Below are 19,322 nucleotides of genomic sequence, written 5' to 3'. Positions count from 1 at the left end.
AAATATGTGTTTGGAAATTTCGTTAATTGTAATTCGTGTCCGTAAAATCGTCCTTCAATAGGTTTATTATTTGAGTCTACTAAGTGATATGTCGGAGGATTAGTGAAGAAAACTTTAGCAATTCGAAAAATTTCTGTACTCCAATTGCGTGTAAAACCTCTATCAAAACCAGGACGCTTAAGTTTACTAATTCTTACATATTCACCTATCTTAAATTTACTTTTTCTTTTTATCACAGAAAACTTTTTGCAATAGATGTTTGTCAATAGATGTTTTTCATTTTCTTTTTTAATAGCGTCGATAGGTTTCATTTTAATAGTGGAATGAATAGTATTATTATATTTATGTAGTAATTCCGGCAGAATGCCAATCCATTTATAATTTCCCTGCAGTGTAAATTGTCTCCACATTAAATTACGTAACGATCTATTAAATCTTTCAATAATACTTGCTTTCACATCACTGTACGTGGAATAATGTTTAATGTTATTTTGGTTCATCGCCTTCTGAAACTCTGAGTTATAAAATTCTCGACCCCTGTCAGTTTGTAAAAATTTAGGGCTTTTGTTTGCTTTTCTCATTACTGTTATAAATGCTTGTGTAATTTCATTCCCAGTTTTATTTTTCACAGGAATAGCCCAAGCATATTTAGAGAATGTATCTATCACAGTTAATAAATATTTGAAATTTCGATTAATTTTTGCTAGACCTTTCAATTTTCCACTATTCATTTCAACTAAATCAGCTTGCCATAAATCATGAATCCCTTTCGTTATAACAGGTATTCGAGGATAGTTTCGTCTTGCACTTTTATGTAATTCTGCAACTATTTGTTCTCGAACTGATTGTGACATTTTTTTTTAATACTAATATATCCAAAAAAAAATTTATATCGTATTTACAATATACAAATCGTACATTTTACATCTTTTATTATACCCCCAAGGAACAGTGTGTATATTACAATTTAAAAGTTTTCTTTTGTCATCATACGGATCTAATGCTAATTTTCTTACCTGATTTGTTGTTAAATTATGGTATTTACTTTTAATTTCAAATTGTGTTTTATAGATCGTTTCGTTTTTAAATATACATGATTTATAATCGTCAAACGTAATTTGTTCTTTAACTATATTTTTCTTGATCCCTTTACATTTTTTCAATTCTTTATTTTCACCAGTTTTATAGCATATTTTTTTGCTCGTAACCCAACATATTCAATCATAGGAACTCCACCTAATTCGTCTTTCATTTTACCCAAAACGTGTTTATTTTTTGTGCTATATAAAGAATTATTTTCAGGATAATTTGAGGTGTCAAAATACTCATTCATATCTTTTATATCGTTATAAATATTGTTAGTTTTAATTTGGTAAATGAAAGAGTCAGTATCCATATATGCAATTCTAATTTTATCTCCATATCGCGGTTTCATTATATTATAATGGAATTCATACATTGCTAATTTTGATAATTCTAAAACTGTTGCTCCTACGTAAATTGGTTTATTAAGGGTTACCGATTTTTTTACCATATGAAACAATGCCAAATTATCAGCCAATTTTACCCAATTTTCAAACTGATTTTGCGCTACTAATTTTTTACACTTTTTTTCATTGTTAATTAATTTTATATCAATTCGTTTTCGTACATTCTCCATTGTCTTTCCGTATACAGAATTATTTAATAACTTATAGAAATCTTTTTCAAATTCAATTGTAGCATTTGCACGGCGTTGAGTATTTTCTTGAATATAAGATGCAAGCCATTTAGATTGACGAAACCATAATATTTTATGTACTTTTACCAATATTAAACCTTGTTTTAGATAAAATTGTAATACTCTATAATGCAAAATATAATTCGATTTCGGTTTAAGTGTCAATAGTAATTTTGAATATTTACCATTCGGTGGAACTTCATTAGTTGGAGCACACGGAAAATCAGAATGGTATTCGTGTAAATCAGTTGGATACTCTAAGTCCACTTCTAGAAAAAATCCCCATTCACTATCCGTGGGCCAATTGATAATTTTATGTTTGTCTTGCCAGTTGTCAATTTTATCCTCCCACCGAAAACCACCATATGGTAAATAGTCAATCATTGATAGTCCGTACAGATTGTTCATGTCAATATACAGTAAATAAGATTTTTCTTTTTCCGCATCAAAATCATGTACGTAAGGATTATTAGCTTTGGCATACCTTAACACAGCTTGAGTAATACCTCCGCGAATCGATTTTTCTACAAACATATACATATTGATATCTGATAAAAGTTCAAGTTCAATTTTTGTTCTATATAACATGGCTTGCCATGCCAACCCAGGTGCAGTAAAACAATTAATCGGATCAATACAAAAAGCATTTAAACATGTCTTTCTAAAATTCTCCAACACATCTGCTGTGAGAAGTACATCACATTTTAAATATAGATCGTGGTAGTCCCCTAAATTTTCACATTTAAACACACGCCAAATCAGTTTTGCATATTGATAATCAGTCTCGGAAATTTGTGTTCCATTCAACTTGCTACTAAACGCCTCTCTTCCAGGAAATTCAGTTTCTTTAAATGTATCTAAATTTGTTATGTATTCATAAAAATAAATTCCCTTACGGAGAATTAAAGGAAACTTTTCATCGGAAAAATATTGCTTTGTGTAGACAAATTGCTCAGGTTTTAATTTTGACACCAAATTTTCGAGACTATACGGTAGGAATTTAAATAAGTCTACAAAACGTAACTCGATAGGTCTACCATTAAAATTAAAGTGCTTAGAGAATGTTATGTATTTCTCAGTGCTTTCAGCAATTACAAAAATATTTCCCGGGGTGCAACCTAATTCTTTCACAAATAAATGTGCATCATACCCAGACAAATTATGGAAGAAGACAGGGATAAAATTACTTTGACGCTTAATTTGTAAATTACACTTGTTGCACACCGTGGCAATAAATTGACCAGTTAAATGGTTATGATGTTTAACTTTTCTATTGTCACTCGTATATTTACTATCACAAACTGAGCATTCAGTGGATAGGTTAAACTCCTGTAACTGAGAACTAGTTAATGGTATTAATGGTTTTTCTTGATCTAATATGTTTATGATTTTTCTTAATTCATTCTCCATAGCAGACATAAACTTCATCGATACATTTTCTCCCCGATAAATAACTAAATCTGATTTCATATAGTTGTTACTCCAACATACAATATAACCAAAACTGCATGGTATATGTTGGTGAATTTGTACTGTATGAGATCCACTTTGTTTATTTATAGGTTTTAATAAACTTTCCATATCTGCAATTATTATCACATCATTCTGTAATAACAATTTCAATTTTCGAAATTTTAAAACTTCTCCTTGTTTCGGCATGTTAATTTTGGTTGGAGTGTGTTCTTTACATAATTTGTCATGTTCATCTAATTTTGATTTGTTATAAATAGATATTAAACATCGTCTACAAATAAATGTTTGATGAGTACCTAACTGATGTCTGACTAAACCATTTAAATTTGTAATTAAACAATAATGAGAGTTTAAATATAATAAATCAATATGTTTAAATACACCTGCATTTTCGCTTATATGTAATGGGAAAATAGTTTCATGATCATAATTAATGCCATATATATTAATGGAAATTTGTTCTTTAGGAAATACGGAATTATACATATGTTCAAATTTGCTTATGTGTGCTATTTCGACTGGAAATTTTTCAAATAACGGTAATAAAGTATTACTATATTGTATGTAATTATTCACACGATGTGGATGTTCTTTTGCGGGATGCAATGCAGCTAGAATACTATACATAAAACTTCTATTATCGTTATTTTGAATATTTAAAACACATTTTGTGGATAAAATCCATTGAGGCAATTTTATATGACTCTTCAATAACGCATTGATATTTTTTATTAGACAATAATGAGAGTTTAAATATAATAAATCAATATGTTTACCTACAGCTGTGTTTTCGCTTATATATAATGGGAAAATAGTTTCATGATCATAATTAATGCCATATATATTAATGGAAATTTGTTCTTTAGGAAATACGGAATTATACATATGTTCAAATTTGCTTATGTGTGCTATTTCGACTGGAAATTTTTCAAATAACGGTAATAAAGTATTACTATATTGTATGTAATTATTCACACGATTTGGATGTTCTTTTACTGGATGCAACGCAGCTAGAATACTATACATAAAACTTCTATTATCGTTATTTTGAATATTTAAAACACATTTTGTGGATAAAATCCATTGAGGTAATTTTACATAAGTTTTCTCTTTATGACTCTTCAATAACGCATTGATATTTTTTATAAGACAATAATGACTATTGCAATTTTCTTCACAATACAGTAAATCAATATGTTTAAATACACCTGCATTTTCGCTTATATGTAATGGGAAAATAGTTTCATGATCATAGTTAATGCCATATATATTAATGGAAATTTGTTCTTTAGGAAATACGGAATTATACATATGTTCAAATTTGCTTATGTGTTCTACTTCGACGGGAAACTGTATATTGTTTTTTTCAAATAATGGTAATAAATTATTACTATATTGTATGTAATTATTCACACGATTTGGATGTTCTTTTACTGGATGCAACGCAGCTATAATGCAGTACATAAAACATCTATTATCATTATTTTGAATATTTAAAACACATTTCTTTTTGGATAAAATCCATTGAGGTAATTTTATAAAAGAAGAAGCCGAAAGCGGATCATATTTACTGATTTTAATTTCTAATTGATGGTTTGGTTCAGAACATAAAGACCACCCTGATTTCTTAATTGCCCTATTTTCTTGTTCAACTAAAATTTTATTAAATAGTTTTTCAATTATAGAATTCAAATCTGTACTCGGCAAAATAATTTCGTTACCACTATTTACAAAGAATCTACATGTTTCTAAATCTACTGGTTTTACAAAAGTTGTACCCAAAGAAAAATTTACTTTAAACGATGTCTAAGTTTGTTCTTGTTGTAATATATCTAAACAGTCTTTTCTTTTATTCTTTAAAAAACATCCACTATCCTCATTTAATTCAGTATCACATTTTAAAATAATTTTTTTTTAAAATTATTATTAAATAGAGTATCAGAATTGATAATATTTGATTTAACCTTTTTTGTTGCCATTTTTTTTTAAAAAACTAACTTCTCAAAGTTACTATAATAATTTTGAACTGAGTTTTTATAATATAATATGAATAGTATTATTATAAAATGTCTTACTTACAAAAGAAAACAAAACCACACTATTAATAAACCACACTACTAATATAAACGCACACACACAAAAAATAACTGAACTTTACGCTTCGGATGCTGAACAGGAAGTGATTACAAAAAACATGTCGGGCAGTCTTTTATACCTGTCTGACAGCATTGCGCAATAGTATGAGTCATCCTCTGGGGGATTCCCCTCTCTTTTTTTTTATACCTTTGTGATTGATTACATTACGTTCAGGGATTCCTATCGTTGAATGACAAGTTATTGTCTGTTAAAGAGAAAACTAGGTCAATGTTTTTTAAAATCCGGATAAATGACGTAATGAGAATTATCTACATATGACGGAAGTTATTATGTAACTGATAACAAAACACGGAAGTTTCGCATTCTTTAAATAATCATCTCTGCTATGTTCAAATATAGGTTAGAACCATTGCTATAGAGGTCGAATGTATTATCTGTTATGTTCAAATAACCCAAGCCCTGGATGAGAAAGGAGGAGGGTTGGGGGTCTTGCTACCCCCGTAAAAGAAAATAATGTTGGGTTGAAAACGAATACACCCCCATTCTCTGCTATGTTCAAATAAGGGTTGGAAAATATGCTCATAAAAGAGAACGAATACACCCTTGTTGTGTTATGTACTCTTATGTGTTATCTAATCTTCACTATGTTTCGTAGTCACTGTCATGTTAAAATAGTGGTTGGAAAATAATCCATGTTCTTTTATTAACTGTGCTATGTATTACCTGTTCTGTTGTGTGTTCATAATCTCAGTGTCATTTCTGTTATGTTAAAATAGGGGTTGAAAATAAGCCATGTGCTATGTATTACCTGTTCTGTTGTGTGTTCATAATCTCAGTGTCATTTCTGTTATGTTAAAATAGAGGTTGTAAAAGGGAACGAGTTCACCCCTAAAATGGAGGCCTGCTATGTTATGTAGTCTTCTGCTCTTATATGTGTTCGTAATCTTATGTTACCTACTATGTTAAAATAGTTCTATGTGTTATCTGCTCTTCTATGTGTTATCTGCTATGTTCAGAATAGGGGTTGGAAAATATGCTCATAAAAGGGAACGAGTTCACCACTTAAAATGGAGGCTGTTGTGTGTTACGTAGTCTCAGCTATGTTAGGAAATAAACCATGTTCTTTTATTAGCTGTGCTATGTTAAAATAGGAGGAGTTGAAAAATATGCTCGTAAAAGGGAATGAGTTCACCCCCTAAAATGGAGGTCGTAAAAGAGAATGAATACACCCCCCAAAAAGTGGTCATAAAAGAGAACGAATTCACCCCTAAAATGGAGGTCGTAAAAGACCGTGGGCTCACGGTGCACGGTGGTCATTTTCTCAGTGGCTTGTGAGTTGGCTAAAACTGGCTCAGGTCTGGCCCAGATCGATCCATTTTCTACTACTCTTTCTTGGTATTGCAAGTTCTGTAAGAACGTTGTATAATGTTTCTATCCTAACGGAGTGGTAGGCCTTTCTAAAATAAATACATAGTTGATGTACAGGAGTATTGTATTTCCACTTTTTTCGAGTATTAGGCGAATGGTAACTATTTGGTCGATAGTTGATCGATTTCGTCTAAATCCGCACTGATAATCTTCAATAATTCCATCTGTGAATGGGAATAATCTTGCTAATAGAATATTTGAAAAGATTTTTAGGATGTTTACAGAAGATAAATGCCTCGATAATTATTATAGTCAGTTTTGGTATCCTGTGAATTGGAACAATGATTGATTCTTTCCTCTCTTGTGGCAATTCATCCGTGTTCCACATAAGGAGAATGAGCTTGTGTATCTTGTTCCATAATTTTTCGCCAACAGCTAAAATTAACTCAGCCAGAATTTCAGCTACACCCGTGGATTTGATTAGCTTCATTAATTTCATTATAGAGGTTTCTGCGTCTATTCGGTTGTGTTCTGGAATATAGGGTTCTGCGGTGTAAATCTCCTGTTCTACACGCACACTAGTTTTCCGTTGCGTGTTAAGCAAATCGTCAAAGAAATCTTTCTATCTATTTAAGATGCAATCCGTATCGGTGAGAACTGTATCGCCAGATTTGTTTAATATATAAGCACGAGGTTGATAGCCTTTTTTAAATTCGCCGATTAACTTATATGTGTCCCGGACGTTTTTATTTTTACTATTATCTTCAAGTTCCTTAATTTTATCTTTCAGAAAATCGCGTTTCTTTGTCCTATAAGTTTAGGAAGTTTCGCGGCTAATATCTGCGAAATGTGTAGTTATTTCATTCGGATTTTGTAGCCAGCGTAATATTGCCTGTTTTCTCTTCTCTGCTAGTTTTGTTAATTACTGGTCGAACCATGATTTGTTCCTACGTATTTCCGCTTGTCCCAATTTTTCTTTTGCTGAAATTTTAATGGTATCTCTAATTTCAATCCCGGTATCCTCAACACTAGTGCACTCCGAATCTTCTAAAGCAGATAATCTATTCGAAACTTCTATCTGATATTCCTCTCTTACCTGGCTCTCATCTAATTTCTTTAAATTGAATCTCTCCGTTTTTGGACAATGAATATTACCTTTATTCAACGGTAATCTTTCTCGTACTATCGCTGCTACAAGGTAATGATCAGTGTCACAAACAGCCCCTCTAAACAATCGGACATCAATTATGCTAGATTCCCTTCTTCTATCTATTAAAACATGATCAATTTGATTATGTGTTTTTCCGTCTGGTGATGTCCAAGTGTATTTATGGACAACGCGATGTGGGAATTTTGTACTCTTCCCGATTAGGTTTTTGGATCTTGCAAAGTTCACGAGTCTAACACCGTTGTCATTGCTTTTCTTATGCAGATTTTCGTTCCCTATAGTTCGTTTGAAAATATATTCTCGTCCTACCTTCGCATTGAAATCCCGTAATTGAATTTTCATATGGTATAGCGGGATTTGGTCTAATATCCGTTCCACTTATTCGTAAAAGCAGTCTTTTATATCGTCATTCTTATCTTCAGTCGGGGCATGTACATATAAACAATAATATCACACCACCGTCCCTTAAGAGTAATAAAAGAAAGTATGTCCGTAACAAATTCAACCCGTTTAATTGCTGGTAATATTCGTTTGTGAACGAAAAACCCTGTTTATAATTGGTGACTTTTATTTCCTTCCCCCGTAAAAGAACGTAAACTTTCCGGAATTCACACATCAATTTCCTTTCCACCTAACTTCCTGAATTCCTACTAAGTCTATCTTGTATTTATCTAACTAGCTGCTTACGAATTTTAACGCGCCTACCCATTTGACGTTATGAGGTACGGACATTGCGTTGTTTTCAGTGTACTCAAATGGGTTCTCGAGATGACCTTGACCTTCATCTGGCCGTTACCTCTGATCTTTACCCTTAATTGACTCATATTTGGTCGGCTTGTGACAGAATCATACCATTCAGCTTTTTCTTTGTTATCACTTTGATTTACGTTTTATCAGGCTCTTTCAGAATTTACCATTGGAGTACCATAAGGAAACAATCGAAATTTGCCCTTTGACCAGATATCTCTTCAATCTTAAGTACGAATGACATGCTTCTATAGCGAAACAAAGCTTACGTCCTTCATCTAAAGTTACACCAAATTGCACGGCTTTAGCTCATACCACTTTTGCACAGTGAACACAATGAAATTGACGCACGAATTAATATATATATGTGTGTGAGTGTGTGTGTGTATTTTTGCATGTAATAGGTGACCAAATAAACAACGGTGTAGATGAGACAGGCCTGTGTTTTCGATTCCACGCAACACACTGTTAGACAAATATGCAGACAGGCAGCTCCCGCAATTACCAAGCACGTTTGATGACAGAAAGTTCTACTCACTCGTCTGTACTGCACTCACGCTTTCGTATATTGAAACGAAAAGGAGTTGTGTTTTACTGAAAAGCAACGTCCTCCTCTAATCTAGTTAGTCTCCACAGGCATTCATGCATCATGTGAAATGGTAGAGACCAGAATTTGTTATGTTATAGTAATTAAAACTTAAGGACTGTGTCTCGTTGGCGTAGGTTCACTCTGGTATGGTCACGAAATGTCTCCGAAATCCGCTCTACCATATATTTATACTTAAGGAAACAAATCAGTTCCAACGTTTGGCACTGCGAGGTAATCTTTCTGGTATCATATGGAAACGAATATGATCATCTTTGGATTCATTTTCATGGAGCAACGTTGCAAAGGTGTGTCTATTCTTATGAAGTCCATATGAATCAAACAACAGTAGACAGTATGTGTTCGTAGCACCTGTGCAACTTGTGTTATTACCATTTTACTAGGGTGCGTAAAGAATATCACTAAATTTGGTGCGGCGAAAAAAATGTCATGAATCCGAGAAGTGAAAGCTACGACTTTCTGAAGAATGACAACGTGTTTATCTCTTACACCATCTCTGCTTTCGACAACAACACTGTAATACATCACTCTCTACGAATGCAGCCTTGTATGTACGGACTGTACAAAGTCCTGAATGTGCGATGACCCTGCTGACTAATGTGCAGAAACTTGTCAACTCTTTCGTCAAAGCGGATTAATCATCATTCTATATATTTGTATTGTCGAAACTCTCCACGATGTTCTTGGTCTCGTCACGCCACCAAATAATAACCATCACTATATCCTCTTTGTGGCGTTCATACTTCATTGTGACATACGACACGATTTTACGACTCACGAAACTTTTTATTACCCCAATCCATGCGTCTTTATTATTAAGGTGATGAGACCACTCTTCACAGCATGCTACTTTGCCCATAATGTAACTCGTGGTCAATGTGGTTATCATCTTGCGCTTGTAAATTGTTGCAGATCATGTCCTGTTGGAGATCACGTCATGACATTTCGCGATTTGTTGTCAACGAGCCTTTGTCACGTTGTTCTTTCCTTATAAACAATATTTTCTGCAGGTGATATTTGCGAAATCTGTTTCAGCAAGCGATGTATACGATGGTCGAATGTTCGATGTCCTTTGAAATTTTTACGTCGAGCCATGGTATAACTTATTAACTTTGTCATCTACTCTATAATATTTCATATTACGTTCGTTTGCACTCGGTTCATTATCACCTTCGGACGAAATGGTTCCGTACTAATGTGCCTTCATCATATGAAAATCATATTAATATGCACTAAATTACTTCGGATCTGCGGCGCCCTCTCCTTGTCACTTGTATTATTGATACAATGAACGGTGACAAATTTGGATGTTTGTGATAATGTAGCATCTTTATTTTCCATTGCTGAATAACAAACACGATATTTTAAGATTACGTTTCTCATTGTAGTTTCAAGTACGTCTTGAGTTGTGTTATTACCATTGTTTGCCCAGTGGTATATACAAATTAGGCAATGTTATCCAGGCGATTAATGAAAGGATCATAATTTCAGCGTTTTCACTAACAGTTCTCGCTGTCTACATATAGTGGCCGTGCTGGCTCAGAGGCAAAGCGTATACTTCAGTGCCATAGGAGTGTTGCTTTGATCCAAGCTTGTGCCAGGTAAACTGTGTGGATGCCAAACATCGTCGCTGTATGTTCCCTCGGGGTGTCTTCCCTTTCCTTACACTTTCTACATTACAGCATGTCTTTCATTTCTCATTATCAATGTCTCATTTAAACTCGAAGACATAACCATTGGTTGTAAAACTTAAGAATTTAATTTCTATCTATGTTTCCATTCATCTTATTTATCTTTTTATCTATCTATATCTATCTATGTATCTAACTATATCTATGTGTAACACTCTCGCTCTGTATATATATATATATATATATATTAGGGTAGTCTTTATATAAATGAATCCAATTAATTTAGGAATTTCCCTGGACGAGCCCCCTAAAGTGGTTCCATATATGGCCAAATTAAGCCAGGAGAAGAAAATAGATAGATTGAATAATTTTAAATGGTTCCTCAAACGACCTAAGGTTTTGAATCGTTTACAACATACCGTATATGGGGGAAATTTGGAATAAACACTTGTAATTTAGAAACGGTTTAACGTAATGGGAAGCTACCCTGGATAATGTAACTAGAGAAAAACACCAACCTAATCATGTATAGCATTATAATGGCGGCCATCTTGAAGTCTGCCTTCTTGAAGTCAGGTCAAAATTTTCAAATAGGAAGGGGTAATGTGACATATCGTTTTGAGGTATCGTTTTCCCAGTAGCACAAATCTGGCATTATAATTACGGTTCTAATAATCATGGAAGAGTTATTAAGTGTGAAAAACGAAATCCTTCGATGTAATGGTATTTTAGTGTAGTTATGGACAACAGATTTGTAAGAATTTTGGAAGTACTTTACATAAATTGAAAGTGCTTTACATAAATTGGAAACAAACTTCAGGAGAAAGTTAAATCTTTGTTTCTCCATGAACTAGGAATAAGGTTTTCCACCAATAATATTCATAGACCAAAAGAAAAATTATGACTTGGAAGAAATCTATATACCCCTTACTTATGTAATAACTTTATAGTAGAATTCAATAAGTTTTCTTTCTTATTCTCTAAACAGTTCACTTTTGTCACATCTAGGAAAAGATTTTCTATGGGCATTCACTATCTGCAAAAAAAAAAAAAAAAAAAAAAAAAAAGTTTATGCTCCTCATTTTTCGTAACAGCTTTGCTGTAATCTATTAGTTTCACTCACGTTTCTGTTGCATCGTTTCTTCGCGGACGAATTTAAATATTGTTTTTCCTTTGAAGTTAGTCATTGTTATTTGACCATGAAGTCGGATCGCACTCAAGAAACCCTTTGAATATTTTAAATCTCTCGAGAAAAAAATGTTTGGCTTAGCAAAATGATTGATTTCTCATTTCACAATAATTTTTATGGTATCACCTCTTGCGTCAAGCCTCCTGCTGCTTCAAGGTTTCCTCTTAAAGTTATTAATTCTTTTAACCGATTTTTGTTTTCCCGTTATGCTAACTTCGTCATCAAAAAACCCCAATGCTACGTATACATCCGTTAAGTACCTTAGATACCGAGAAAGTTTAGAAAAAAGCACTTCAGACAATTCAGTATTTATATGTTTATGGCCTACTTTCCTCTACTTTATGGCCTAATGCTTCTCCCGTCGCTGTCGGAATATGTATTTTTGCTCTATCAGTGACCTTCTCTAGATCAAGAGCCACAACCTGTCTCAGAGTAGGACTAATAAAATTAATTTTCCCCCTTTTACGTCTCGTTCAGGGTCTGGATGCACACAGGCATCCATATTTACATTTTCTCTAACATACTGAAATGGGTTTTCCTCTTCGTTTATTGAAACGCTTACCTAAATGTCTTTTGGTGTATAAGATTCTAACTACTTATTTTCAGAAGTGAATTTTCTTTTGCGATCCTCTTTCTAATGAAACCATGCATATCACTTTAGTTTTTTTCGCACCAAATTCATGTCTTTACTTTTAGCCGTGTATAAATTATTATTTGTAAAAAAGATAAATCTTTTCACAGGAATTATTTCTTAGACTAGTAAAGCTATCTTTAAAATAGTTCCAGATTTGAGCTTCTGATAAAACGATACCTCTAAACGATAAGTCACATAACCCTTTTCCCGTTTAAAAATTTTGACCTGAATATAAGATGGTGGACCTCTAGATGGCCGCTGTGACAATACTATACAACCTTATGTGTGTCTCATCCTCTAGTTTCATTATCCAGGATATCTTTGCATTCTCTTTAGACGTTTCTAATTTACAAAAGTTTATTCCAGATTTTTTCTATATGCTACATATTGTAACCGGCTTCAAAAGTTTAGGTCTCTTGAGGTACCACTTAATATTGTTCAAAGGGCTAATTTTCCCCTTGGCTTTATTTGGTCAGGACATTGAGATTTGTAAGAAATTAATAAATGCATTGAGTACTGTGAAAGGAAAGTATTTAAGAGACTTTCAAAAGTTATATTGGAATTGGTCCAGTGTTATTGCTGTACAAGCTCGAAAGTAGATGTTCTAAAATAATGTTCCCCTGCTGATGTTCAAGATAAATTTCTCCTTATGTTCATTCATTCTGCATTTGAAAAATCTTGCAACGTTCTTCGACTAGTGCAATTAGATAAAAGGAATGGTCCACACTCGGAAGTTCATAATAACAAGCTGAAAATTAGTAGATATGTTAAGACTGTTGTTTTGAACAACACACTCAAAGTCCCAAAAAATCCCACTTGGGGAAACCAAGATATGACGTAATCAAGATGCCCGACGAGACAATATATCCCTTAAATTTTAAAACGTCGTATCGTCTCGACATTTCAAGGTAGAAACTTCCTTCTTGCTTCATTTCACTTAGAATAAATTAAATATTATTATTTATATCGACTTCTTGTCATACACTATCGTTATCTTTAAATATGGTGCCTTAAAGTGAAAGGAATGTGTATTTTGAACTTGTATTTCAATTCTTAACTGTGAATAACTTTGAAACAGAATTATATACGGGAAAATGTTCTGATGTAATCGTTACTGGCTGTTCTAAGATCTTTCCAGCTAGCCCAACATTATTGTTCTAACTCTAAAAATGACAGATGATCGAATTAAAATCATTTATGACGCTGTTAACGGAAGTAAACGAAATGTGTATTGACAAATAATAGTTGCATATTCGGGATAATTTATGTTATATTTGTATCATAAATAAGTGTGTAATATACAGCTTACGGAATGTTCTTAAGAAGCAGATGTACGTCATAATTGTTCTAAAACTTAATTTTTCAATACTGAAAAATATTTCTCTATTCAATGATTTTATTGATCCATGTTGTTTTCTCTTGAAACGATTCCTTTTTAGAACAAATATTCAAAGAATAGATTATATTTTCGGTTATTTTTTCTGCATGTGTTGTATGCAAAATACTATCAGAACTGCTATGATGTCTTCTGGTGTATTGTATAGGCCATATCTTAAAAAACAATACATATATATATATATATATATATATATATATATATATATGTGTGTGTGTGTGTGTGTGTGTGTTTGTGATTGTGATTATCGTGTGAAACAAAATGTTCATGATTATAAAGTGAAACATGTTAACCTTCAGCCAGGAAAATGATAAATTAACAAACAATAATTGTTACACAGAGGAATAATTAATGAGCGTGGAACTGCTCATGTCAATGGAATATGAAACTGCTCATGTCACTGCTTATTATTCAAGCTCTTCCGTGCCATCGTCCTCATCTAGAATGTGTGGACGGTTTTCAGAGCCGTAACCAACAAAATAACCACACATTGACGAACAATTTGAGCCCCTTCTTCGGCATTCGGAATTTTGTTTGCAACCAGACTTAGAATAATAAAATATTTTCAGGTGCACGGGCATTTCGTGCTTGGAATAGTTTTGTTACGATTATCTATTAACATCCATCCTTAATCCGTTGGTAATAAATTTACACCTTTCTGCTGATGAACCTGGTGATAACCTCAGTAGGAGTGTTGCTTTGCTGCAGCTGATGTTGGTGGAAGTGAAGATAATGCTGTCTTAACAGACGGTATTACCACAGTACTCATGCATTGACAGTAAATTGCTTTATCCATTTTACCATTTATATCGAAGCCATATAAATCTAGAAGAAATAATTCCCCAGCACTCGCAATTTCTTCGTGAGTTGCTTCTGACCTGTTAAATACACTTTCACGTTTTCATAAAAGAGAGGTTTATCGAATCTTTTTTCCGTTCTCCTAAAGAAGTTGTGTTACAGCCAGTTGCTTCATGGAGAAAAAGAATACTAGAAAGAACTTCTCCGAGGGCAGTTGAAGTTTCTATTGCTGTAAAATTTGTGAGGATTGTCTCCTTTACCTGGTATTAGCATTAAAACTTCGAAATCTACACCAGCATGTGCATTGAGAAGAATTAATTAACCAGTGTATTGTCCTAAAAGAATTGACTAAAGATACTCTGCTCTTTCTACGGTAACTGATGTTGAAACCGCCAAGAAGTCTCCGCCGGCAGACCTTAATATCCGTTGGTTGAAGATGCTCTATTAAAAGGTCTATAAAATGTCTTTGGTTTTAGATGTTTACCAGAAACAGTCCTTGGGATACAATTGATGGTTTGAAATAGTCAGTTATTGTCCCCATTACTGATTCTTTACACCTTCGCCTCTAGTACTCTTAATCTTTCGTGCTTGGACCTGAGTAGCTATCAAAAGAGACATTAAACTGTTTCAGAAGTGTTGCCGAATATATTTAATATGATTGTCATATATCTGACGGAAGTTGACGGCGTGCATCCATGTTACACGATGCAATAGAAAACCTCGGTGGATTATATATACGGGATCTGATGGTAACGTGTTCTCGGAAGAAGCAAGTTCCTCCAAAACAGCGATCAGTGCTGATTTTTTGCCTTTTCGCATTGAAACACCATCAGAAAGATCAGGTGGTCTTATAGCCAACTCGTACCTCAAGTATTCGAGGAACGCCTCATCGCTTCCCACGACACATAGCATACGATGAAAAAGTTGATTAGGGTTAACTTTAACATATCTTTCTTTAAAATTTAAAGTTTTGGCCATACTTGTAAGCGATAGCATCTTGTCTCTTCGCCTCAGATGGGCCTCACTAAAGCGCTGACTCACAATTGATTTAGTCGGGGCTACACTTCGATTTTCACATCATAATCCACACTTTTATCGCCTAGTAAGGCAGTAGATATGGAAACCAAAAGATTTGGCCAGATTTCAAAAGGCTTGTGAGAGTGCAGTCAGATCATCCTCTCCTGAAGATCCATATTGTCTTTGTCTTTCTGAGATTCTCTCAATTCCACGTGTTGTTCGGACGTTGTAAGGAAAACATCGGTGAAAATTTCGACTGCGTCTAAAACATGTGCTGATGTACGCATTGCTGATGTGCGCATTAACACTTGTTCGATTGTCATATCCGTCCATATTCGTGACATTTTTTCTGTTGTTCTAATTGTGAAATAGTTATGCTTCAAGAATTTGTCATATTCTTCAAGACTCATGATAATTTCTGGTTTCAGCATTTGTGGCAAGAACGTGTGGAGAGACTTTGCATAATTGAAATAGCCTACAGCATTCAAGAAAGGGATCATCATCATGCATTGAACGCCATAAAGGTGAAGGTTCCAATTACCTGAACGTTCTGCTCTAATGAAGAGACGCATAATGTTAACCGTTTCGAAGTATTGCGCCCATAATTTTACGGTTTGATTTGAGGCAAATACACTGTGTAATGTTTCGTGTAGCATATTTTGAATGTAAAGTAGATATTGAAACCTGCTCATATTTTCCTGTGACAATGTACCGCGAAGTACATCAAAGTGCACGCTTTTCCGTCTATGAGTAAGATCTTCATTTACATTCATTTCATTTAGTTATACTTTAGCAACCGAAATCTGAGTCAGAACATGCGTACGAATAGCTCGAGCATATCCATGCCCAGTCATCATGAGGGCTACTTTGTTGTTTACGTAGATAATCTCCTACAGCTCTTCCAAACCGCTATTAGTAACAATATTTCCAACAGCATCGAGAAATGACGTAAATAAGTTAAGTCCTCTAAGGCGTACAATCACACACAAGAGAGGGCTATCTTTTTCCGCTGCTGGAACCATGACTATGCCTTTAGCATATTGTGCCTAATGAAATGTCAATACACTTGATTTTTGATTCATTTTCATGAATTGAACCACTGCGTTCAGGAGACAAGTGTAAATTGCACTTCGGTTTCCTGAGGTGAGAGACACAAACGTTAGAGGCAAAACGGCTGATGTTTCGTATTCGTTAGGCATTGCTTTGATCATAGCGTGATATATCCATTCCGTATAGGGCTTGGCGTTTCTTGCATCATGTAGCCAATATCTAACATAGATCCTAGTCATGCATTTTTTATATTATTTTATACCGGGAAAGCTGCGCTGATATCTTCCACTTGAAAAAAATACATTCCTACCCTCAAACGTCGCTGGTAAGTCATTACCGTAAAAAAGCCTAACGATATCAATTTGGAATTTGCAAAATAATTTGGAATCTAGTTTTGTTCTCTTTTCTATTCGTAAATAATGGAACCCCTGTTAATTAGATTTTATGTCACCAAGTATTAATAATAGTTTGATCTGTAGCGCCATTTGCTGATTAACTAACAGAGTGTAATAGTAAATTGTGGTATATGATCACTGCTAGCTCAACATACAACTGATTAGCTGTGTTAATTTTAGAGATGGAACAATGGTTTGGGCTCGTTGGAAAAATCTCAAAACAACGAATAACGATTACTTCAAAACTTTTTCCGCATATAATTCCGTTTCAAAGTTATGCGCAGTTAAAGATTAAAATACAAATTAAAAACACACATTCCTTTCACTATAAATCGTCATATTTAAAGCCAACAATAGTGTATGACAAGAAAGCGTTATAAATGGTAAGTTTGAGCTTATTCCGAGTGAAATGAAGCAAGAAGGAAGTTTCTATATTGAAATGTCGAGAAGACACGACGTTTAAAAATTTAAGGGATATATTCTGTCGTCGGCCATCTTGATGACATTATATCTTGATTTCCCCAAGAGGGATTTTTTAGGACTTTTTTGAGTGTATTGTTCAGAACAACAATCTGAACACCTCTACCAATTTTCAGATTGTTATTATAAAATTACGGGTCAAAACCTAAATTGCGCTGAACTATCTGTAATTTGGGTGCAGATGTATTATTCTTGCAGTCCTTATAAATATATTTTTAAAATTTCTAGATATATGTTTTATATGTTAGTACGTCTCACTACTTATTCATCGTACTATCATGAAAGGCGTTGCAAAGTGAACGATTGGCATTACCTGTGTTACATCATATTGCATCTTCTACTTATTTTATATTTCTATATTTTTCAGCTTTAGAGGTGTATTTCATCATCGTTGTGTTTAGCTTTTACAAGCAACTCAAAGAAAAGAAGGCGCCAAATATGCCTGGAGTATCAGTACAAGAATACGCTTATCCGATACAATACGGTATGCCGGTACAACAAGAGACTCCGATGTACTATTATGATTCCGCCTATCAGTATTGAAACTAACATACATTTATCTGAATTTAACACTAAAACTAGAGGTATTTAGACAGAATATAAATCTTTGAGTTTTATGTAGATACATTAATTATCCGCGATGCACAGTGCTCTAATGTAAAGAAAACCAAATTATCATTCAGAAAATCTTGTTATTACTTATTCGACTGTATATGTTAAATTTCGTATTTTGCTGTAAAACAATGGAAGTCTATACAGGCCATGAACAGCCGTTTTACTATTTTTAGTAGTATATTATGACGTCATGTTTGTGTAATTGAACAAAGTTATATTTAGCGTAAAATAAAATATTTAAAAAAAATGGAAGCCAAGATATATAAATAAATTTTTAGCAATAATAAAAGTACTAAAACAAATTATGTTTAATATTATTATGTTTATTATTGATTTTTAAGATATGAAAATAAAATCAATTTGATGCGTTAAAATATGATTTTGTTTTAAAAATTGACAATTATGATATATATACAAAATTTCAAGCTGTAATATAAGTTACAAAATAAATTAGGTTTATAATTATTAGTATTTCGTTATTTTTATATAAAATATTTTAAAAATGTTTTAATCTTCTCTTTCAATGATATGTGATACAGCAACTACATGGAATTTTGCCAGATAGAATAACAAAATGTTTGTAGAAAATTTTTAATAATATACTGATATTTATTTGTAACAGGTTTTGTACTGTATTTATCTCAGGTTATTACTAATATAGTAAGCCTATTTAACTGCTATTGTGCCAACGAAACGAAAAATGTATCAGCATCATAATAAATTCATATTTTTATAAATCCAACAATGAAGCATCAAGGTGGTTGTCAGGCAAATACATAGGCTGCAGACGTAGCGAATTAGAGGGAGCATGATGAGATATGGAGACCAACACTTTATGAACTATTAGCGTGACCGTATGGCCATAATATAAGTCGTTTTATATTACAAACTGTAGGTGCCACTACTTCATTCCCATTCTTCTCTTAGTTGTAACTGG

The 19,322-nt window shown here is 33.3% G+C and overlaps 1 protein-coding gene across 2 annotated transcripts in view; it reads left to right on the top strand.

The window, feature by feature from the left end:
* The window catches only part of LOC145681637 (uncharacterized), a 302,173-nt gene extending 283,452 nt beyond the window's left edge, over positions 1-18,721 (top strand). The window contains exon 7 of one of the 2 annotated variants that reach the window (XR_014130848.1): positions 18,138-18,254. Coding sequence is in view for 1 of the 2 variants with exons in the window: in XM_081753255.1 (XP_081609381.1) it covers positions 18,138-18,313 (176 nt within the window). In the remaining variant the exon portion in view is untranslated. Of the gene's footprint in view, positions 1-18,137 lie in introns of both variants that reach the window. The other variant, XM_081753255.1, reaches the window with a different exon arrangement.
* The last annotated feature ends 601 nt before the right edge of the window (positions 18,722-19,322 follow it).

Source organism: Thermobia domestica, chromosome 3 (assembly GCF_964235325.1).
Source record: "Thermobia domestica chromosome 3, izTheDome1.hap1.1, whole genome shotgun sequence".
NCBI lineage: Eukaryota > Metazoa > Arthropoda > Insecta > Zygentoma > Lepismatidae > Thermobia > Thermobia domestica.
This window is presented reverse-complemented; position numbering and strand designations above follow the sequence as displayed.